This window comes from Dendrobates tinctorius, unplaced genomic scaffold (assembly GCF_039654945.1).
Source record: "Dendrobates tinctorius isolate UK_male_01 unplaced genomic scaffold, ASM3965494v1 ptg000243l, whole genome shotgun sequence".
NCBI lineage: Eukaryota > Metazoa > Chordata > Amphibia > Anura > Dendrobatidae > Dendrobates > Dendrobates tinctorius.
Window position 1 is genome coordinate 13,637,002 of NW_027361910.1, and position 24,130 is coordinate 13,661,131.

Consider the following 24,130-nt stretch of genomic DNA (forward strand, 5'->3'; position numbering starts at 1 on the left):
CACCATAGTTCTTCATATAGTATTATGTATTCCCTATAGTCCTCGATACAGTATAATGCAGCCCACATAAATAGTATAATGCAACCACTCCATAGAGCATAATGCAGCCACCCCATAGAGCATAATGCAGCCACCCCACAGAGTATAATGCATCCCTGCCATACAATATAATGTAACCCCCATAGAATATAATGCAGCCCCTCCATAGAATACATGGTAGTTCCCACAGAATATAATGCAGCCCCTCCATAGAATATAATGCAGCCCCCTTATAAAATAAAATGTAGCTCCTCCATAGAATACAATCTAGCCCTCCTCATATAGTACAATGCAGCCCCCATAGAATATAATGTAGCCCCCTCATAGAGTATAATGAAGCCCCCCATACAATATAAACTAGCCCCCCATAGAATATAATGCAGCCCCCCATAGAACACAATGTAGCCCCCTCATATAGTATAATGCAGCCCCCTCAGAGTATGATGCAATCACCCCTCATAGATTATAAATATAATACAGCCCCCATAAAATATAATGTAGCCCCCTTAGAATATAATACAGCCCACCTCCTCATAGAATAGAATGTAGCCCCCTCAAATGTACTCCATTTAGAATATAATACAGCCCACCTCCCCATAGTATATAATGTACCCCCCATAGAATATGCCACCTCAAACTCAAAAATATTTCCCCGATCCGCTCATTCCTCAACCACGAAACCAGAAAAACACTAGTGCATGCTCTTATCATCTCCCGCCTTGACTACTGCAACCTCCTACTCTCTGGCCTCCCCTCTAGCACTCTGGCTCTGCTCCAGTCCATCCTGCACTCTGCTGCCCGACTATTCCACCTGTCTCCCCGCTATTCCCCAGCCTCCCCCCTATGCCAGGCCCTTCACTGGCTTCCTATTGCCCAGAGGCTCCAATTCAAAACCCTAACCATGACATACAAAGCCATCCGCAACCTGTCCCCTCCATACATCTGTGACATGGTCTCTAGGTACCTACCCGCACCCAACCTTCGATCATCTCAAGATCTCCTTCTCTACTCCCCCCTTATCTCTTCTTCCCACAACCGCATACAAGACTTCTCCCGTGCTTCCCCCATACTCTGGAACTCTCTGCCGCAACACATCAGACTCTCACCATCAACGGAAACCTTCAAGAAGAACCTGAAGACCCACCTGTTCCGACAAGCCTACAGCCTGCAATGATCCTCGGTCTACTGAACCACCGCACAACCTGCTCTACCCTATCCTACTGTATCCTCACCCATCCCTGTAGACTGTGAGCCCTCGTGGGCAGGGTCCCCTCTCCTTATGTACTTGTGTGTCCCTTGTCTTACACATGTTTATTATACTTGTCTATATTTCCCCTTTTCACATGTAAAGCGCCATGGAATAAATGGCGCTATATAAATGCATAATAATAATAATTATATAATATACCCCCCATAGAATATAAAACAGCCCACCTCCCCATAGAATATGATGTACCTTCCATAGAATATAATGTACCCCCATAGAATATAATGTACCCCCCCATAGAATATAATAATCCTCTTCCAAGAGAGACTGTTGTTACCGTAGGTTTCCTATTCTAACAAAGTGATTGGGATTTCTTAAATCTGACGCAAGATCTGCTTATTTTTTCCTGGAAGATTTGAGGCAGTTTCATATCTGTCGTGTGTCAATTCTTTCAGCTTTTTTCCTGCACATTTTTTGGTGCAGAAACATCTGCTGTAAATTCCTAATGTGTGCACACAGCCTTAGGTTTCTCACCTCCTGTTACCGATTTCTCCGTTTTGTGATGCAGCATGGTGTAGTCCGCACTAGTTATATCAGATAATACTATACACATTATACAAGTGCAAAGCAAACAAAAAAGACTGCATCCTGGTGTTTATGCATTTGTGAAAGTGGAAATCAATGATAAGACAAAAAAATAATTCACAACCAAGTGACATTATATTAGCACAGGAGATGGTGCGAACATGAGACCCTTGTAAGGTGGAGGGCCACACAGGGGCAGTGAGAAAGACAAGGGCAAGTGGTGACTAGGGGGGCAGGGGAGAAGGACACAAGAGGGCTAGGGGACACAGGCACAAGGGTGACACGGGGGGGCTAGGGAGCAAGGGAGACAGGCACAAGGGGACACACTGGGGCTAGGAGGCAGGGGAGAAGGGCACAAGGGGACACACGGGGACTAGTGGGAAAGGGAGACAAGCACAAGGGGACTCATGGGGACTAGGAGCAAGGGGATAAGGGCACAAGGGGACACACGGGGACTAGGTGGCAAGGGAGACAGGCACAAGAGGACACAAGGGGACTCCGAGGGCAGAGTAGGTAGGGACGCACAGGGAGACGGGGCTGAAAGGGGACATGGGAAGATGGGGGGGAAACTTGGGAGCAGGGAAGAAGGGAGCACAGGGATTACGAGGTAGGGTAGATGCAGGACACACGGTGAGAAAGGGTCGCAAGGGGACAAGAGAGATGGGGGAACAAGGGGATGCAGGGGAGACAATGACGTGATCATGGGGACCTACGAGGACATGGGGAACAGGAGAGCATGGAGCAAGGGCAGAGCATGGAGGAAATGGGGCTTGTGTCACAGGGGCCAATTCGCAATACATGGAACATATAGAGGCACATGCATGACCCAGGTATCAGAAAGCATGTATACACCGTGTGTACAAAATTACATGTATCATCCAATATACATACACACACATATGTATTAATATATACACACACTAAAATATATAAATATTTACACACACACACAGTGTATATATTTATTCATTACATAAACACATACAAGTATAACATATATACAAACACAGATATAACACATATATATATATACAGTATATATACACACACATGCACTGATATGTACAAACATACACACACTTTATAAAACTGACACCCACATATATTCATACATATATGTTGTTCATTGTTCAGCATGGTGGCTGCGGTACCTTTGTCAGCTGCTCCCCTCCTTAGCAGACTGCAGGTGCTGTGTCCGTGACCTCATCTATGCATGATGTCTGCGCTCCCCAGTGGCGCGTCCTTCCTGTGTGGGGCCCCTGCTAGCTCCAGGGGGAGCGGAGAGGTGAGAATCCCCCCTCTGGTGCCGCCTGTTTCTGGTCCCGGCTGCAGCCACAGTCTCTGCCAATATGGCGGCCGCCATCACCTGTGCAGATGCTGCACTGCCTGGGCCCAGCACACAGCGGGTGCGCGATGATATGACGTCATTGCGCACCCGCACTCCTGCAGTGTAAGTGTCAGAGGGGAATGATGGGAGAGGGAGCATCATCTGACGCTCTTTCCTCCATCATTGCTTTGAACTGACGCCGGTATAGTTCAATGCGGCGGGGGGAGTCGGCGCTGGGGGCAGGCGGGCCCCCCTGCCTCATGGGCCTCATAGTAGCTGCGGCCACTGGCTGGGGGCCCCTTGGCTGGAGGCTGGTCTCCCTCATACCTATTCTGGCAGGAATGATCACCTTCATCCCTATCCTGGTATGCAGAGCCCCATCTCATCCTAGTATGCATGGTGCCATCCTAAACCTGGTATGATTGGCCCCATCTTGGTCCTGTTATACATGATGGGAGCATGATCCCATCCTTATCCTGGTATGATTGGCCCCATCCCGGTCCTGGTATGCATGGTCCCATCCTTATCCTGGTATGATTGGCCCCTACCCCTGTCCTGGTATGCATGGCCCCTACCCCCATCCTGGTATGCATGGCCTCATCAGAAAACATAAAAAAACACTTACATTCCCGGTGCTCCCTCGCAGTGTCCTGTTCTGATGCCATCAACTGCTTTATGCTTGCAAGCAGTGCATGGCAGGGACATCATGCGCTGCTTGCAATCCTAAGGGCAGCTGCCAGAATACTCAGTGCTCTGCAAGCCGGGACTGTGTGGGCTCAAAGCAGAGAGTATTCATTGCTCTCTAGTGAGCACAGGGTCAGGAAAAAACTCTCACGCTGCTAGCGGGGATCTCACCGAGGTCACCGCAGTTCAGCCCAGCTGAGAAAGGAGCCTCAGTGACTGGACGTAACCTCAATGATGTCACAACCGGTCGCTCATTCATCAGTGGTTTTCAGCCTGGACGGTCGCATCTAGACACCGTCCAGGTTGAAAATTGTTTATTTCCCAGACATGGATTATGACGTGGGACAGAACAACGGACAGGTATGGTATATTGTTGTTTTTTATTTTAGTTTTATTACAGGAGCTCAAGGGCTTCAGTGGAATTGGGCAAGGTCATAAGTATGGTTTAATTAAGATTATTAAAGTCTGTGTCATTCTTTCAATTAAAGGACTTTATTCTGGCTGTGTCTTTATTTACCATGTAACTATAGGATTAGTAATGGATAGATGTCTTATTGACGCCTCTCCATTACTAAGCCATGGGCTTGATGTCACCTAACAATACAAAGGTGACATCAACCCCCCAATTATCACTCAACTTACCACCACTACAGGGCAAGTGGGAAGAGCTGGGTAAAGTGCCAGAATTGGTGCATCTAACAGATGTGCCTTTTCTGGGCAGCTACAAGCTGCTATTTTTTAGGCTGGGGGCCAATATCCATGGCCCCTTGCCAGCCTGAGAATACCAGCCCCAGCTGTCTGCTTTAGCAAGGCTGGTTGTCAAAAATGGGGGGGACCCCACCCCTCTGTTCTTGATAACTAGCCTTGCTGAAGCTGACAGCTGAGGGTTGCAGCCTCCAGCTGTGAGTTTTGTCTGGCTGGTTAGCAAAAATACAGAGGAACCCAGGCTGTTTTTTTTAAATTTATCTACAGCGCAGGAGCGGCTAATGAATACTCCCATCCACCGCTCCTGCTCTCACTGTTATTAGCGGCTGCAGGTGTAGGATGATGGGAGCAGTAGTCCCATCAGCTGACACCAGTGACCAGATATAAGCTTTATACCTCCGATCACAGCTGAGTGCTCACGCGGTCTTTTGACAGCATGGGAAGCTTGACTCTCTGACCGGCAGGGATGATTTCACCGCCGATCAGAAGCGATGTTTGCTACACTGTCATTCACATGTCATCTTGGCAAACAATGGATTTTCGGGCCCCCATTCAAGTGAATGGGTTCCCGGTTTGCGTTTGCAGCTGCCCTTCGGTTTGCAAACAGCACATGACGTACCTGTCATGCGCTGCTTACAAGCATAAAGCAGTTGCTAGCATCAGAACAGGATGCTGCAAGGGAGCACCAGGAAGGTAAGTGTAATGGTTTGTTTTTTTAATGTTTTCTGTTGGGGCCATGTATACCAGGATGGGGGTGGGGGCCAATCATAAGGATGAGGCCATGCATACCAGGATGGGGGTGGGGGCCAATCATGCCAGGATAAGAAAAGGATGGGACCAATCATACCAGGACCAGCATGGGGCCAATCACACCAGGATGCCATTTAAGAGAAATTAATATTCATTTCCCCCAACACCCATGGGCATGGAATGCAGTGAATATTCGTTTCTCTTTAGCAGCGGGCACAGGAGTTATCCACCGCCGCCTCCTGTTTCTGTGACCCGCTGCTCCACCAAAACCACTCCCCCACCTCCCCCCCACAGACGGTACATTGGGACAATAAGATACACCCCCTATTTTCCTCCACATTTTTGGAGGAAAAAGGTTTGTCTTGTATTCCGAAAAATACGTTACTTTTTTCTTATTAACATGTGGTTTCTTTTTTGTATTAAGGGTAACATGCTGTTCTCCCTGCTTTTGGATCTGATATGTGGACATATATTGAATTGGTGACCAGTTTAGGATGCTCATTGTAGCAAGGCTTATTAAAACCACCAGCATCAACATTGCATTGGTGCAAATACCCAGATAATGATTTGTTAAAGTCAACTGTTGTAAATCACTTTGTATCATGTATATTCCAATCTTGATCTCATCTTGTATTGTCGTTCTTTGTTGTACAGTACATCTGTTGATGTATTAGATTTATTTAGGGATCAACAGGGGTTAACAGGCAAGACTACAGGGAGCAGGGGTGCCTATTAGGGTGCCAATCTACGTGATCAGGCAGGACAAATCTTAGAACTGTTTAGGGGGTTTTAGTGGACCTGTAGACACTTTTTCCCTTGTTTTCCCGGTTGACTACTTACACAATTTTTTTACGCATTAATATAATTAGTTTTGTTATTTTTTCCTACTTCTACTGTATTTGGTGTTTTTAATGCATACCTTATTAAAATATTTAATGATTTTATTATTCTTACAAGGGGGATTTTCTCTTCTGTTAGCTTAACTTACTGAATCCCTTAATGAATCTCGATTTCTTTTAGCTTATTTTTAATATTTGTGCTTTTTCGCAATGCATGTTGGAAAGAAATGTATGTTTTATTGGAGTTTGTTTTGACTTGGTTGGTTTTCACCTTGGCTTTTGTTACCAAATTATTTCTAGTGTCTTATAATAGCTACAGCATTCCCTAAATATATGTGTACGGCCTTAAAAAAACCTTTTTTTGGTAAGTAATTTATGACTTTATGCTACAGGGGCTGAGGTCCCTGTTATCCTAACCCAAAATCCATGAAATTTTTGCTGTCGTAACATGTTTATAGAATTATGGTAGTTTTTATAAATTAGATTCCCATGAGCCGCCTTTTACCTGACTCACATGGAAAGCGCCATGGAATAAATGGAGCTATAATAAATAATAATAATAATAAGCACATAAAACATTTTTCCATAGAATTTTCTGTGTTGAAGCGCCACAAAGCCACAAAGAAAAAAATCTTTTCTCTTGGTTCTTCTAATAATTGGTTAACAGAGATTTTGAATGCTACATTGACGTGCTTGTGTAACAACACTGTGGATTGGTTTACTGCATATGTTATTAAATTCAATGGGAAGGACTGGTTAAAATATATTATATGATTGCTATATATTCATTGCTCGATGTAACAATTTTGTTTTTAGTATTTAAGGGAAAGAATAGTCTAAACCTGGTAAAGATAATTTATTTTAGTTTTCACTCTATTACAATTGGAAGAAAAAAAGCATGCCGTGCAGCAAATTAATTCCTTTAGAAATTTTGCATTAAATATAAAGTACTGCATTTTATATGCATAATTTAGATTGCACAGTTGGCTTTTTGCAAACACTTTTCAAATATTCCCTTTTCGAAATTATAAAGCTCTAAACAAACAAATGGCGCCTTGAAAAGCTAATTTGAATGTGAGCTTTTTCTGCACATTGAATGTACTGGGAACTCACAGGTTGCTAGGTTGCAAAATTTCAATATAATGATGAATATATACTGTAATTTACATATTAAAAAGCAAGCCATCAAGCACAAGGTGTGAGGTGAAAATTACCATATAAATATGTAAGGGAAAAAAGGTTTATTAAATAAAAAAAAAATAATCTGTGCTTTTCAGTGAGATATAATAGGCCTTTACATACATTTTACTTGAATTTGTGCCTACAATTTTCCCCTACCCATTTTAGCTGTGAATAATATGTGCTGTACACTGCAAAGTGAATAAGTCAGCCAGCTTTTTAGGTAGTAGAGAAACTTGGTTAAAAAAGTACAAATAGGAACCAGCAGAAGGGCGGTGAACACAGGGATGTATTTTCCAAGGACAGTGACAAAGTATTGGGATATCTACATTTTACAACTACAGGCAGCTTTTATGACATTTCATACTAATATATGCATTAATATAGAGTTAGTCTCATCTTTGCAGTTACAGCTTCCACTCTTCTGGTATGACTTTGTCTGATTTTGGTGTCTCTGAGGCGATTTGACCTTTCATCCAGAAAAGCAATTGTGAAGTCAGACAATGACACTAGACAAGAGGGCCTGGCTCACAATCTCCATTATAGTCCACCCTAAAGATGAGGTTGAGGTCAGGACCCAGTGTGGACCATTAATACTCACCCAACCATGACTTTGTTTTGTGTACTTGGGAAAGGTGATGCTGGAACAGATTGAGACATTCTTTCACTGATGTTAGTAAAGGCAGATGCACCATTGGCAATGGGACTTAATGAAAAACCTGAATTCAATGATTATGGGTGTGTGCACACGTTGCGGATTCTGCTGAGGATCCGCAGTGGAACTGGCCCTGCAGTTCCGCAGCAGTTCCTGCTGTGGTGTACAGTACCATTATAATCAATGGAAAATGAAATCCGCAGTGCACACGGTGCGGAATTTTCCACACGGATTTGCTGCGGTTTCAATTCTTTGTGCGGATTCCGCTGCGGTTTGGCACCTGCGCCATGGCAGGTGTCAAACTGCAGGGGAAACCCGCAGGCTAAACCGCAGAAAATCTGCAAATAAACCGCAGGTCTTTTGACCTGCGGATTTAGACAGATCCGTGTGGAAAATTCCACAGCAGAATCCGCAACGTGTGCACACAGCCTAAGAAGTCTTTCCCAATACTTTTGCCCATTAAGTGTAGTTATAATTGTCATATGAAAGTCAATAAAGACTGCACTGTTACAATATGGACCTGTTTTCTTCCTATATTGGATTATGTGTTGCAAATGTAATTCCATAATAGAAGAATAGTTTAGCAAAGTGCCAACAAACATTTCATAAAGACCTGCTCATCTCTAGTCTTACACCCCAGGCTGCAAAATATACTGATACAGAGGTGTAATTGACCAAAATTTGTGTGTGTTAAATAGTTTCTTTGCACAGGCAGACTATACTTCAGATGTGGACTCAATCGTCTACAATAGGTTGCTCAGTGCGTTTAGGCTGCCACTGTTCTCAGCATCACAGGTCCTGTTTACATGGGATGATATACAGTACTGTCGAGAAAAATGAGCTTTTGTGCAAGTGTTTTGCTCATTCATGAGTTGTTTGGAAGTCTGTTTATATTGGAATATTATCGAGAAGCAAGCATTCCTAGGAATGCAAATTAATGAGGAGAACGCAGTCTGTTCACACTGAACTAGTAACGTGAAGGGAACTGTTGTGAACTCTCTTAATCTGACTTTTGAGGCAGGGCTCCCTCTGGTGGATACTGCTGGTAGTGGAGCTGGTCAGGCTGATGGTAATCCATTAGTTGTAGAGGATGATTGGAGGAGTGGGGGTGGTGACTGGGAGCATATAAGCAAGCAAGCTTCTCTCAGTTGCTGCTGGTGATTGATTTCTTTCTGTGCATTTTTGAGGATATCTGTCTCCTGCCTGATCCTGCATTTTTCAGCTAAGTGTCATTTGCTAAATCCTTGCATCTGATTTTGCCTTGCTGTCAGGGGTCAGCCTGCTCCCCCTGGGGCTGCTGGCTCCTTCCCTGTATGTTACACTTTGTGTTTGTTTGCTCAGTCTCCTGCTGTATTAGCCTGTTGCTCGCTGCCAGTTCACACCTGAGTGCTGATATAGTGTGGGCGAGGTTTTGTAACCTCAGTATTTTTGTACATCAGACTTGTTGGAATTTTTAGGGTTTTTGCACGATTGCAGACAGTGCCTTTCCTGTCCTGTCCTACCTAGACAGTGTGGGCCCCATCATTTGCTCAGTCTATTTTCTGTCTGTGTCTGTGCTTCATCTGGTCTCACCGACAATATATGCTGGGGGCTATCTAGTTTTTTGGGGTCCTGCTCCGGGGCAGTTTAGATTTCACCTTTCTTACTTCAGGCTTAGATATCTTTCTGGCTGTGCTGAGGCATCTAGGGCATTGTAGGTATGCCCCACAGCTACTGCTAGTTGTGTTGTTAAGATTAGGGGGCTGCAATCCGCTGAGTGACCAACCTCTCTGGTTTTCTGGTGGCTTAGCCTTTTGCTCCATCCTCCTCGGTGACCCATTCATAACAGGGAATGTTCCTAGGAATGCTTGTTCATGAAATTTTAGCGTTTAAATGTATCTTAAGAGGGTTTCATCAGATTGTGATCCCCCTGGGGACAGGTAATGACGTGAATGATAGCAATCTCTGTAGAGCAATGCAGAGAAATTAGATGCTACGAAAGGAACTAAGGATGAATATAATAGTCCTCAAATAATGAACATTGTACAATAAGAGTATGATTATTAAAAAAAAATCTTACTTTTAAAAAAAAGAAAAATTGACCATCCTTGCTGGGTTAGTGGGTTCCTTTGTTCAAAAATGAACCCTAAAACTATGCCAACTTCATTCATCAAAGTGGAATACTATGCCTCATATGCCTGCAATTGTTTTCCCCACCAACATCATTACAAGGTGGAGATGAAATGTCAATGAATGACTAATCGCCTCTAAATAAAGCCCAAAGATTCATCTCCCTGACATCATTGCGATTTGCCTATACAAGAGGTTCAGTTCAACATAAATGACAGGAGCGCCATCACCTGGCCACAAGCAACGCAAGACAAACATCATCATAACAATAATGCAGGCACATGTACAGCATACATTACTAAAGATAGTTATTAAAAATACAATTACATTACAAAAAAAACAATCCTGGATCAGACTATCATATAATGTCTAGATGCAGAAAGACTGGGGATCGTTGATTGGTGATGAGCATGATTAAGGATGAGTGCTGCCCCAAACTGGCATCCAGTGCAGTCCTCAATAGAAACCAGTCTTCATTTCTGCTCATGGCATTCTTGGCCCAGGATTCTTGGAGCTTTTGGAGTGTACTGTGACCCACAACATCATGAGGTTGCATGAAGGCATGTAAACTAATTGGACTGGAAAGTGCTATAAGTACTCACAAAGACATGCAGAAGTAAATACCAGTGTCATAGAGGACAGGATTGGATGCCTAACCAGGGTAGCGCAAACCGATCTGTTTATCTCTATTGCTCATATAACTGTAATGGGAAGGGACTAACTAGGCATGTCTCCTCCATGAAGGAACTGTCGGGGCTGTCACCTATATTGCGGGGTAGAAAGCTTGAGACTCCAGACCGTACTCTGTGTTTGTGAAAAGGGGGCATGGCTAAGAGGACAGAGCTGCAGCGTGCGAGTGACCAGAAATTTTGGGCAGGAACGTCAGGTGCACGGGACGCCTGTGAGGTAAAATCAGCTGAGAGGCGTCTGGGCAGAGCAGAGCAGAGCCTTGGACGGCAGAGCGCTTTGACAGGAGATCATCAACTGAGTACTGCTCAGACACCGCTGTCCCAGTCGACATCACTGCCATAGCTGAGACCACTGACACAGCTGACAACGCTGCCACAGCCGCCCCGCTGACAGTACTGACCCTGAGAGGCAAGGTCTGTGAATGGGACTTAGGCATGTGTCGATTTGGCACAGCAAACCGTGCTGCCCATTGTAAACTGTGTTTGGGCAGTGCTGCAAATCTCCGTAGTGTTGGGACACTCACCGCTGAAGATAAGGACGTATCCCTTTTCATCACTTCATCTGCTGGACCCAAGACAAGCATCAGGATCCCGAGGATTCGCCGCCATCGCCAGGACCACGGGAGGACACCACCAACGTCAAAAGATACTACATCATTTACCTCAGGATTGAAACAGACCCCCGCTGCGACGCAATCTAGGCAGCACCAGTCACAGAGAGAAGTTCAACCACGACTGGCACCTGAGTGATAAGTTATATTTTTTTGTATTGTCGGCTTTACTTGTCCCTGTTCCTTAAGTTATCCCCATTAGCCTTTTGCTGGAGTAGGGAATATTATCCTTCTGTTTTCTCCCTGCGTGGAATTTCTACTGTATAATAAACCCCTTTCACCCTTGGTCTGTGTACAGTCCATTACTGCATTCTACGTGCCTGCAGTCTCCTCACATAACAGTCGTAACAGGTGCTACAATCCAATCCAAAGACAGGAGCTTGCTGATGGCTAAGCCAGCCTGTTTCTTCAAAAGTATTCACTGCTTTTGGTTAACTTTTGGGATGTGTAAGTAAGTTCCAAAATCGGATGTGTTAAAAAGATGTTGCTGTTCCGAGTACATCTTAAAAATGTGCCCCTGCTGTGTACTATGTAATGCTGTGTCTTACCATGCAGGAACATGGTCTGATCACACCACAGCTCCTGGACAGCGGAGGAAGTAAAAGAGTATACAGACATTACAGCATGGGATTGCAGCTGTTGTTTTCTGTAAGGAGAACCACTTCCCTGTAATGTCTGCATCCTCTCTTTTGCTTTCTCCCCTGCCGAGATGTGGTACAGAAGTCCATGTTCCAGCATGGTTGGACATATTCATTACAGGGGTGCCTTTAAAGATTATCATGGGACAGAAACACTTTTTCTTTAACACATTTAACTGTGGAACTTATTTTTATTTTAAGATCTATTAATTAAAATGTACTTTGTTTGTGTGACAACCCCTTTAAGTGTAATGTTATTCTCTTTGGTAGGCAATAAGGCACTATTCAGTTTTCAGGCATGAACAATTACTATTTTATTTCATCTCGTGAATAACTGTAATATAAAATCTCTGTGTGCTGCTTGAAATAACATGATAAAATGAAGAGTAACCGTCATTTTAATTTAGATTTCATAAATCAATAGCACACATGAAAAGAAGCAACAATAATCTTCCAGAAATGATCTTTTACTCTCAGTTGAGGGGTAAAAACTATAGTCAGTGAAAACAGATTTTCACATTACTAATATAGGAGATGACAGTTGGTGTTCATAATGTTCTATGGAGGGAGGAGCTAGAGAGAGATCCCGACATTCTGCTGAAGCGACAGTTACTTTTTAAATTCTCACACCGTCCATTGTCCCCTATAAATAATGTTCAATTCACAGGCTTTAGGATCCTGTCCGGTAACATAAGGACTACCTATTGATTGGGCTTAGGGAGTTGTGGGCATACTGTGTGCCACTGTTATGGTATTTCATGAAACTAAAACCAGAAATACAGAATTGTTCTATATCAAATCACACACCAGTAATCCAGCAGTGTGTATAATCTTTTAAAATATTTAATTTCTGCATCTTTTTCTAGAAAAGGACAATTATAGGAAATGGTATTAATATAAATAAATACTGATATATTCAGCAATATATCATGGCTGCAATGAGAAAAAGATTAACAATCAGCAAATCGTGTCAACAACTTTGAGTATGAAATCAATAAGCATAATATTAATACAATAATAATCATTTGTAAGTAACAACAGAGGAGTGTATTCCCTATCATTGTAGACTGCAAGAACAGTAATTTTTCAGTGATTTTTCTTCCTTCTCCTCCAATGCACGACAGGCACTCATGCAACGATGTAAATATAATAGTTTTATCATTGGTGAACTGTATGAATGTTTTACATCTCTAAGGTCTCATTTGCTCCAAATCATTGCCCATTAGTCTAATTCTCAATGCTCTGAGTTATAAACACTTTAACTGCAGTAATCCCATGTGACGCGTTTCGCTTAAGAGAAGGAGAAATCATATTAACGAATGCAGTTCCCATTAGATTTATACTCTGCAGCAGATACACCCTATTTACATTTCTCAGAACTTACAAATTATGTAAAGGAATCTCATTAAGACTTTCAGACGTTAACAAGATATTCTTTCACAGCAAAAAGTCAAATTACTACCACCTAATTAAATGGGGTATTTGGCAGTGATCCGAATGCCAGTATTATAATAAAACCATGTCGTACAATTATGTTATTTCGATTAATATTATTCTTAGAGGAGAGAAGAACCAAGTTAATGAACTTCTTTCATTGGCAGACATTGGACATATGGCGTCACGTTTTCTACATCATGGAGGTTGGGGACAGGTGTAGTGCAAAAACACCCATTTTTCCAAAGTTCTATACTTTCTTTATTATAGTTGCTTTTTACAAAGCTTGAAGATTCATACTTTTGCTAAAATAATAGTCCAGCACAGAAAAGTAAAATAGAACGGAACTTAAACATTTTAAATGAAAAATCGGAGTAGCTGCATCAATTATGGATTTGCCTCAAAATGTAATTCTATTACCCCCTTATATGTACTGTGTTTGTAGATTAGAATTACATTCTTGAATATTATTATAAAAGTGGTTGTCTCATCAGAAACAAACCCGTTAAGTGAACCTTTCATCACCTACATGGGCAACACATTCATTACGACTATTAGGCCGGGGGGTCACATGACACTATAAAAAATTGGTCTGGTTTTTATATAGAAAAATAGGATGATTTTTTTCTCACTTGACATCTGTATTCCATCTGTTTCTGTATAGTAACCGGTATTAATCGTTTACAGCACCATTTAGGGTTCCCTACATCATAGATTTGCAATGTATCCATAATAATAAGATGCCATACTGTGGCATTCAAATTTTTTTGCAACTATAGATTTGAATGGGTGAATCTCATCTGATTTCAGAGTCAAATCATAGCATGCTGAAATTTTTTTACCGACAGATATCGGTCATCAGCACTGCCTCCCTGAAAAATATGGGTTGGTGTGCCATCCTGTAAAACTTTGGATAGAACTCGTCCAATTTATGCGGTGGTGTGCACAAGCCCTTAAAAGATAGCCATTACAGCATAATGATTGTCACTGAACATCCTACAGACTTTGAGTGGCCTAAGAATCTACTATTATAACTCGAAGATACATTTTCTCTCATGCCATCTCTGAAAGCTACATATGTCAGTATTTACTGACTGCTGTTTTGGTACTCATTGATGAAAGATCAATCTGAACTGTGTCCAACCCAATTAGGTGAGTACAGGATTATGGCAGAATAGTTCAAATGGAAACATTAACCATGAATCTACATTTGTAATACAGTGGGGGAAAAAAGTATTTAGTCAGCCACCAATTAATTGTGAAAGTTCTCCCACTTAAAAAGAGGAGAGGCCTGTAATTGACATCAAGAGATCATGAGTAAGACTCTTTAGCTGAAATGCGTTGATCGTTCTGCACTGGTGTTTGTTTATAGGTGTCTGCAGGAACAATTTTTCATGGAAAGTTAAAATTGTCCAATAAAGATTTATTGAGATATCATCCGCTTTGCCTTAAGCAGGATCATTTTTTTTTCTTGCACTCTGAAGTTCTCTGTGGCAACTCACCATGATCCATGTTGGGAGCTATCTGACTTGGGAATTGGACTACAGACTGCTAAGCTGACTTTCATCTCCTTTTTTTTCCCTTGACATCATAGGTAGACCACAACTATGAGAGACAAAATGACAAAACAAATCCAGAAAATCACCTTGTCTGATTTGGCAAGATTTATTTTGCTAATTATGGTGGAAAATAAGTATTTGGTCATTAACAAAAGTTCATCTCAATATTTTTTTATATATGCTTTTGTTGGCAATGACAGAGGTCAAACGTTTCCTGTAAGTCTTCACAAGGTTGGAACACACTGATGGTGGTATGTTGGCCCATTCCTTCATGCAGATCTCCTCTAGACCAATGATGTTTTCAGCCTGTCCCTGAGCAACACAGACTTTCAACTCCCTCCAAAGGTTTTCTATGGGGTTGAAATCTGGAGACTGGCTAGTCCACTCCAGGACCTTGATATGCTTCTTACGAAGTCACTCCTTTGTTGCACTGGCGGTGTGCTTGGGATCATTATCATGCTGAAACACCCATCCACGTTTCATCTGCAATGCCCATACTGATGGAAGGAGGTCTGCACTCAAAATCTCATGATACATGGCCCCATTCATTCTTTCATGTACATAAATCAGTCGTCCTGGTCCCTTTGCAGAGAAACAGCCCCAACGCAAGATTTTGCCACCCCCATGATTCACAGTGGGTAAGGTGTTCTTTGGATGCAACTCAGCATTCTGCCTCCTCCAAACACAACAAGTTTTGTTTATACCAAACAGTTCTACTTTGGTTTCACCAGACCATATGATATTCTCCCAATACTCTTCTAGATAATCCAAATGCTCTCTAGCAATTTCAGACAGGCCCGGACATGTACTGGCTTAAGCAGGAGGACATGTCTGGCACTGCAGCATCTGAGTCCCTGGCGGCGTAGTGTGTTATTGATGGTTGCCTTTGTTACGGTGGTCCCAGCTCTATGCAGGTCATTTACTAGGTCCTTCCCTGTGGTTCTGGGAATTTTGCTCTACGGTTTTTGTGATCATTTTGACCCCATGAGGTGAGATCTTGCATGGAGCCCCAGATCAAGGGAGATTATCAGTGGTTTTGTATGTCTTCCATTTTCTTATTATTGCTCCCACAATTGATTTCATCACACCAAGCTGCTTGCCTATTGGAGATTCAGTCTTCCCAGCCTGGTGCAGGGCTAAAATTTTGTTTCTGGTGTTCTTCGACAGCTCTTTGGTCTTCACCATAGTGGAGTTTGGAGTGTCACTGTTTGAGGTTGTGGACAGGTGCCATTACTGCAGGTAATGAGTGGAGGACAAAGGAGCCTCTTAAAGAAGAAGTTACAGGTCTGAGAGAGCCAGAAATCTTGCATGTTTTTTGGTGACCAAATACTTATTTTCCACCATAATTTGCAAAACAAATCTTGCCAAATCAGACAAGGTGATTTTCTGGATTTGTTTTCTCATTTTGACTCTCATAATTGTGGTCTACCTATGATGTCAATTACAGGCCTCTCTCATCTTTTAAAGTGGGAGAACTTGCGTATTTGGTGGCTGACTAAATACCTTTTTTCCCCACTGTATATACTTTTCACAACGACCCTACAGAAATATTATTACAAGCACCATGATTAAGGAAATGATGATAATTAGAGTTCAGAGAATTGATTCTTGGGATTCTGGACCAAGTGCCAGGTCAGTAATCTGTGATAGGACTATTGGGCGGAAAAAGCCTGTAAATCTCCTTACCTCCAAGAATTCCCAGCTCTTCTTTTGATGAGCCCAGCTGGCACAACATCATCATTGTGGTCTGACATCCATGATGTCATGCCAGACCAGCTAATCAAAAGAAGAGCTGGGAATAGAGGGTGGAAAGGAGATTGACAGGTCTCCAGTCCAGCAGTCACAGATAAATGAATGATGGACCGAAGTCCTGCAAATTGATTCTTCCATCTCTAATGTTAATATTGTTCCTGCTTGTCCCTACAATCTGTCTGTATAATAAATGCATTATCTACCAGAGATTTCACAATGGAATAATATAATGAATATGGTATTGATCACAATCTCCATTTGACATTATATATGTTTATGATGATATGTGCAGATTTGGCAATATTATGCATTGATAAAAATGTATAAAAATTGGTGTTATTGCATTTATATATTATTTAAAGGGATTCTTGACCCAAATGATAAATGTGTGAAAGGGGACCATACCATCAAACAAAACAATAAAACAAGCTGACCCCTGCATTTGGCTCCCAGCTCCAGTACTCCACAGTCTCTGCTTGGTCAGGAGGGGTGATGTCACCCTCAGTCACCTGACTGCTGTGGCTGCTGATTGGGTGCACCTGACCCTGTATAGTTAATGCATTGTGTGTTAGGATAAAAAATGTTACATCTGTAAAAAACTGGTTTACTCTTTTTTTCTAGAATAGTGTCATTCTTGTTAATGGGCCATGTTTATCATTGCATCTTAGTCCCATATACTTGAAAGAGGATGACCTGATTAACAGAAACAGCTCAGTCAGGAGACAGATGTTTTTGGTCAAAAATCAAACTCTGCCTAGTCACATGATTTTTCAATTATGTAACTTTTACATATTGTACTTAAAGGAATATAAAATACTGTACCTCAAAGTGAACTGATCCAGGGTTGAGTTATTTGCCACTGTGACAAATACATGTAAAGTTTCTCCTTGCCTGGCAGGCTTTGATGGTAACCATAGAGCAACATTACTGTCCAACCTAAGTTCAGTAAGTTGTGAATTTTCTGGATTTCGATATAACGTTATGGTTGCAATTCTCTGTAACTGAGAAACTGCGTCTTCCCCTTGATCTCTGCCAGGACGGATTGCATTTCCTTTCCTAGCTTCCTCCACTGTGCACTCACTTTTCTCTTCTTCAAGATGAATACTGTAATAAAGTTCCACAGGAATGCCCTCTGACTGCTCTTGGTTTCTCTTGCGACCTGTTACTACAGGAGGTGAAGCAAACCAAGTTGGCTGGAATTCCAATTCCGCCACACATAGGCCCAATATCCCTTGTAATCTGCAACTCCCTTTTGCTTCTCTGGTTTCCCGAAAGGCAAATAATCTTAGGCAAGGAAGTTTTTCTGTGGCACTGTAATCATCCCAGTCTCTACCTGTGATATAGAATAAAACTTGCACTTTGGGTTTGTTGGGAAATACCTTTTCATTGATTACATATGTTTTGAGTTTCCAGTTAAAACTAAACTTATTAGAGGGAAAGAGTGGAGTTGATAGTAGAAGATCTTCAAGAATATCTCTCTCTACCCAAAAAGGTCCATAACTGGCATTCAAGACAGGAGTTCTTCGAGATTTATGAACAAAGAAGGATTCAACCCTTGATTGCAAGCTAGAATTTCTCATGAAATCTTGGTTGTTCTCCTTCAACAGGAAGGCAGTTTCTGCAGATGAAATCCGATAACTCACAGGTAGATATGTTGATGGTGCTGAAAACCTTTGGAAGTGTTCTTGAGCCGCTCTTGACTGTGCAACTGGTAAAAAATAAAAACAAAAAAAATATGATAATCATGTCAAACAAATGAGAGTTCAAGGTAAGTATTCTGGGGATACAATCAGTTAGATGGAGGATTGACCTACAATTAAACATTAAATTTCTTTGATAAGCAAAACACAATTTTATCCATAGAACTATTTAAAAAAATGCTCCATTCAGTTGCCTATCACTTGCTCAATAGCTTAGTCCCATATCCAAGATGTTACTGTATACCGTAACAGTGTGGAGAAGAAATTCCTGCCATTGTGCAGATCAGAACAATAAGAATCATTGGATGAGAAGAAGGTTCATATCATTAACAATCAGCATAATAGGTGGATGTTGTAATAGTGAATCAAAGAAAACTAGGGAATACTACAAAAAGCATACAAGGCAATATCTAAACACCAGTTATACAGGTAAGTATCCAGTGCTAGCCCGTAGGAAAGATTAGAACCAATAATGTTTTCCCTTTCACATTAAAAAGTATAATAAAAGGACATTCTGAATAAATGCTTATGTGTTTCGAACCACAAACATGGTTCAACCACAAACACAGTTCAACCACAAACATGGTTCTTAGTCAAAACAGGAATAAGAACCATGATTTCATATCTTATCAAAAGCCATATTTGAGGTTTGAAGCATGTAAGCATCTATGAATTATGTCCTATCCTTAATGTCCATACATTTTAATGTGAAGGAATAAACATTGTTGGTTTTTACCTTTTCCGTGATAAGTGGTGGATAAATCTAGCATAACTCTGTGCAATTAAATCGCTTGCTGTCGACACAGGATTCATCTTTCCGAGCTTCATTCGTGAACTGGGATTTGAGATTAGCATTGTTAATGTACAATAAGCAAAAAAAAAAAAAATTAAAACCAAATAACATTTTTTAAATTCCAACTGAGAAAAAAATAATGATTTTTACAATCTAAAGCTATAGTCACCCTGTATCTGGACAGTCCATTGGTGTTTTCTATTTTAAGGACAGAACACAGACAAATGAATGTCCAAAATGGATCTATTGTAAAATTGTAGCAAACCAAAGGGAAGGGACTCCATTGATTAATAAAGGGTCTGTCTGGGTTCCATTATTTCAGTTTTAGTATTGAAAAAATAGTTCCGCATGATGTATTCTTTCTACTATTAGAAATATGGACATACGATCACGGTCGAAAGTGCACCCTTGAAATTGTTCCAGAAAATGAAGTATTTCTCCCAGAAAAGTATTGCAATTAAACATGTTTTGTTCTACATGTTTAATTCCTTTGTGTGTACTGGAATACCACAGAAACAGGAAAAAAAAGAAAATTAGACATAATTTCACACAAAACCACAAAATGTGCCAGAAATTGGCACCCTCGACTTAATATTTGCTTGCACACCCTTTCCAATAAATAACTGCAATACCTATCAACCCATCTTACACCTCACAACTGCAATTTTGGACCACTCTTCTTTTGCAAACTACTCCAGGTCTCTCATATTTGAAGGGTGCCTTCTACCAACAGCAATGTTAAGATCTCTCCACAGGTGTTCAATGGGATTTAGATCTGGAGTCATTGCTGGACAATTCAGAACTCTACCATGCTTGGTTTCTATCCACTTCTGGGTGCTTCTTGAAGTATGTTTGGGGGTAATTGTCCTGCTGGAAGACCCATGATCTAGGATGCAAACACAGCTTTATGACACTAGGCACTACATTGCAACCGAAAATCCATAGGTAATCTTCAGATTTCATTATGCCTTACACAAGGTCAAGACACACAGTGCTAGAGGGCGCAAAACAACCCCAAACATATATAAACCTCTATCATATTTGACTGTAGGTACTGTGTTCTTTTCTTTGTAGGCCCCATACATTTTCTGGTAAACAGAATGATATCCTTTACCACAAGATGCTTTTCCAGAAGGATTTTGGCTTACTCATTTTGACAAACTGAAGTCTTGCTTTCTTATGTCTCTATGTCTCCTGCCATAGCGTTTCATTTCATTCAAATATCGATGAATAGTTTACGCTGAAACCGATGCATCCTGAGCCTGTAGGACAGCTTGAATTTCTTTGTAACTTGATTGGGGCTGTTTATCTACCATCCAGACTATCCTGCTTTGCAACTTTTCATCAATTTTTCTCTGCCGTTCACGTGTAGGAAGATTAGCTACAGTGTCATCGGTTGTGAACTTCTTGATTATGTTGCACACAGTGGACAAACAAACATGAAGATCTTTGAAGATGGACTTGAAATTGTTTATATTTTTCTGCAATTTTGGTTCTCAAGTCCTCAGACAGTTCTCTTCTCCTCTTTCTGTTCTCAATGCAAAGATTGAGTCAATTTCTCCATTTTTTTATCTGGTTTCAGGTGTGATTTTCATATTGCCCACACCTGTTACTTGCCATAGGTGAGTTTGAATGAGCATCACATGATTGAAACACAGTTGTTTACCCACAATTTTGGAAAGGTGCAAACAATTTTGTCCTGCCCATTTTGGGGGTATTGAGTTAAAATATGTTCAATTTACCTTTTTTTTCTCTATTTTTTGTGTTGTTCCAATATACTCAAAGGAAATAAACATGTGTACAACAAAATGTGCAAGTAGAATAATTTTTTGGAGAAAAACTTCATTTTCTGGAACAATTTCAAGGGTGCCAACATTTTCGGCCATGAATGTAATACAGAATCCATACTGACTCCGATAATATTCAACCGATCCATTTTTTACGTCAATTCCATTTACTTTTTTAAAAAAATATGGCACAAACAAAGGGAATGTCCAAAGACAAGTTTGTAACCTAAAAAGAAAAATATAATATCTTTGAAAGCCACTTCATATGTCAGCTCTCGCTCTGAACGACATGTAGGTTTAAGTGCTTTTTCTGCAATTTCATATTACGCTGATCTTTATATGATGGACCAGTGGTTTGTCTATGCGGCAATACAGTGAGCAGTGATGGCGTCGCAGCTACAGTGTATATTACTGCTCAAGCTATTTTGTACAGAATGAAGTGAAATTATGTGTAAAGTGATAAGAACGGATCAAAAGCAGACAGAAAGCCAATTATAGGATTTTAATGCTTAACAAAAATGTTAAGAATTCCTTAATAATATACAGTATTAAATTCCCTAAGGTCCTTTGTGACTCAATGACCCCTTCATGCTAATCTATACTGTATTTCAAAAGTTATTCCAAACACTATGTGTTAAAATGAAGAAACATTTGGAAACTTTAGGAATATTTTCGAAGAAATTACTACTGTATGCTACATTTATAATTAATAGTTTGCGCACATGAAGTGCTGCCCACCAGAAAATATATATGGAATCCTGACACCTATATTTCTCTGTGATATATTTTATAGACTGCACTACATGATGCCTTCCTTTTTAAACCAAAGGTGTAATGTCTCCAATATTATAAATCTCTGCCATCATATTTCATAACTTGCTCAGTGCTCGCGGGTTTATTTATAGACAACAGTGGGATGATGTTCTGTTTGGCAGCGACATTCATTAGCAATGTATCAGGCAGCATTTACTAGATCAGCCTCTTCTCCTCCCACTTGCTTTCTACTCTTCCATTGCTCTCTATTATCTCTGCTTTTGGTGATTCCCTCCAGAGTAATTAATTACTATGAACTACAGGGCACTTTCCTGGGACTGGATGGCGGATCATCATCCTGTCCCCCATGCTGTTCTGCTAAGCAGACAAGATGCTCTGATATTTCCGCATGGACTGAGCCCTAATTGATTTCTTTTCTAGTTGTCTGTGCCCTAGAGACATTTTTAAAAGTATAGCAAATACATATCTCTTGACCTTGACAACATTGAAAATAAACTCTATATTAGGCTATGTGCCCACGTTAGCGTTTTTAAACCCTCAGAAAACCAGACTCCTTCTCAGAAACCGCGCGTTTTATTTCCGCGCATTTCTTGCGCGATTTTTGCACAAAAACCACACCTTTTTGATGCGTTTTTTTCTGCGTGGTTTCTGGGAACATTGGAAATGGCTAAAAACACGGAGCAATGCGGAAATTAATGAGCTGCGTTTTTAGCCGCTAAGCGTTTCCTGAGCGTTTAAAAACGAATGCATTGGCACAAAAAGCCAAAAATGCATTAAATTTAATGGGAAGCTTCTTTCAAATGTTTCTGCAGCATCTGATCCGGCTCAAGCGCTGCGGAAATGCTTACAAAAAAGCAACGTGGGCACACAGCCTAACAGTATTTTAAATAAATAGATCAGGTTCTAATTAAATGATTGACACCATAAAGCGATAACACACATAAGTAGCGTTGAGCGATACCTTCCGATATTGGGAAATATTGGATTGGATTGGATCGGACCGATACTCCAAAAATATCGGGTATCGTGGATTCCGATACCGGAAACCCATGCAAGTCAATGGGGCACAAATATCGGAATGAAAATAAACCCTTTCTTTCCTTGCACATCCAGTTCGGGAGGGGGGAAGAGTGTGGGCGGTGCATGGGCGGAGACTGTGCGTGTGTGTGTGTGCGGGCAGGGTCAGTACGGGCCTCTCAGGGGTCTGTGCGGGCCTGCCGGGGGTCTGTGTGGGCCTGCTGGGGGTCTGTGCGGGCTGCCGGGGGTCTGTGTGGGCCTGCCGAGGGTCTGTGCGAGCTGTTGGGGGTCTGTGCGGGCCTGTCGGGGGTCTGTACGGGCCTGACAGGGGTCTGTGTGGGCTGCCGGGGGTCCGTGCGGGACTGCCAGGGGTCTGTACGGCTGCCAGGGGTCTGTGCGGGCCTGCCGGGGGTCTGTGCAGGCTGCCAGGGGTCTGTGCAGGCCTGCCGGGGGTTGTGTGTGTGCAGGCATCGTCCGATGGGACTACAAGTCCCATCGAGCGATGCCTGCTACAATGCCTGCTATGATGCTTGCACACACACACAACCCCCGGCAGACCCGCACAGACCCCCGGCAGCCCGCACCGACCCACGGCAGGCCAAAACAGACCCCCGGCAGGCCCGCACAGACCCCCGGCAGCCCACACAGACCCCTGGCAGGTCCGAACAGACCCCCGGCAGCCCGCACAGACCCCCGGCAGGCCCGTACAGACCCCCGGCAGGCTTGAACAGACCCCCGGCAGCCCATACAGGCCCCCGGCAGCCCTGTACAGACCCCCGGCAGCCCACACAGACCCCTGGCAGGTCCGAACAGACCCCCGGCAGCCCGCACAGACCCCCGGCAGACCCGTACAGACCCCCGGCAGGCTCTAACAGACCCCTGGCAGCCCGCACAGACCCCCGGCAGCCCCGTACAGACCCTCGGCAGCCCGCACAGACCCCCAGCAGGCCCACACAGACCCCTGGCAGCCCGCACAGACCCCTGGCAGCCCGCACAGACCCCCGGCAGGCCCGTACAGACCCCCGGCAGGCCCGCACTAACCGCGCATCATGATGACATCATTTCAGCAGCCAATCACAGCCATGCTATTAGTTAACATGGCTAACACAACTGGCTCATTGCATTATGGGAACTTCCGATTCCGGTATTCAATATTGTAAAAATATCGGAACTCGGTACCCGATATTTGCAGTATTGGAATGCTCAACACTACACATAAGCTGTTAAGACTAATATCTACCAATTAAAGCAAGTAAGTCATCGCTATGACTTCTCCATAACCTCTTATCTCAAAACA

General features: G+C 42.3%; 1 protein-coding gene across 1 annotated transcript in view; it reads right to left on the minus strand.

Moving 5' to 3' along the window:
• Nucleotides 1-24,130, minus strand: part of TMEM132C (transmembrane protein 132C) — a 982,344-nt gene that overhangs the window by 656,450 nt on the left and 301,764 nt on the right. The window contains exon 2 of the mRNA XM_073557084.1: nt 17,585-18,470. Coding sequence (XP_073413185.1) covers nt 17,585-18,470 — 886 coding nt within the window. The remainder of the gene's footprint in view (nt 1-17,584; nt 18,471-24,130) is intronic.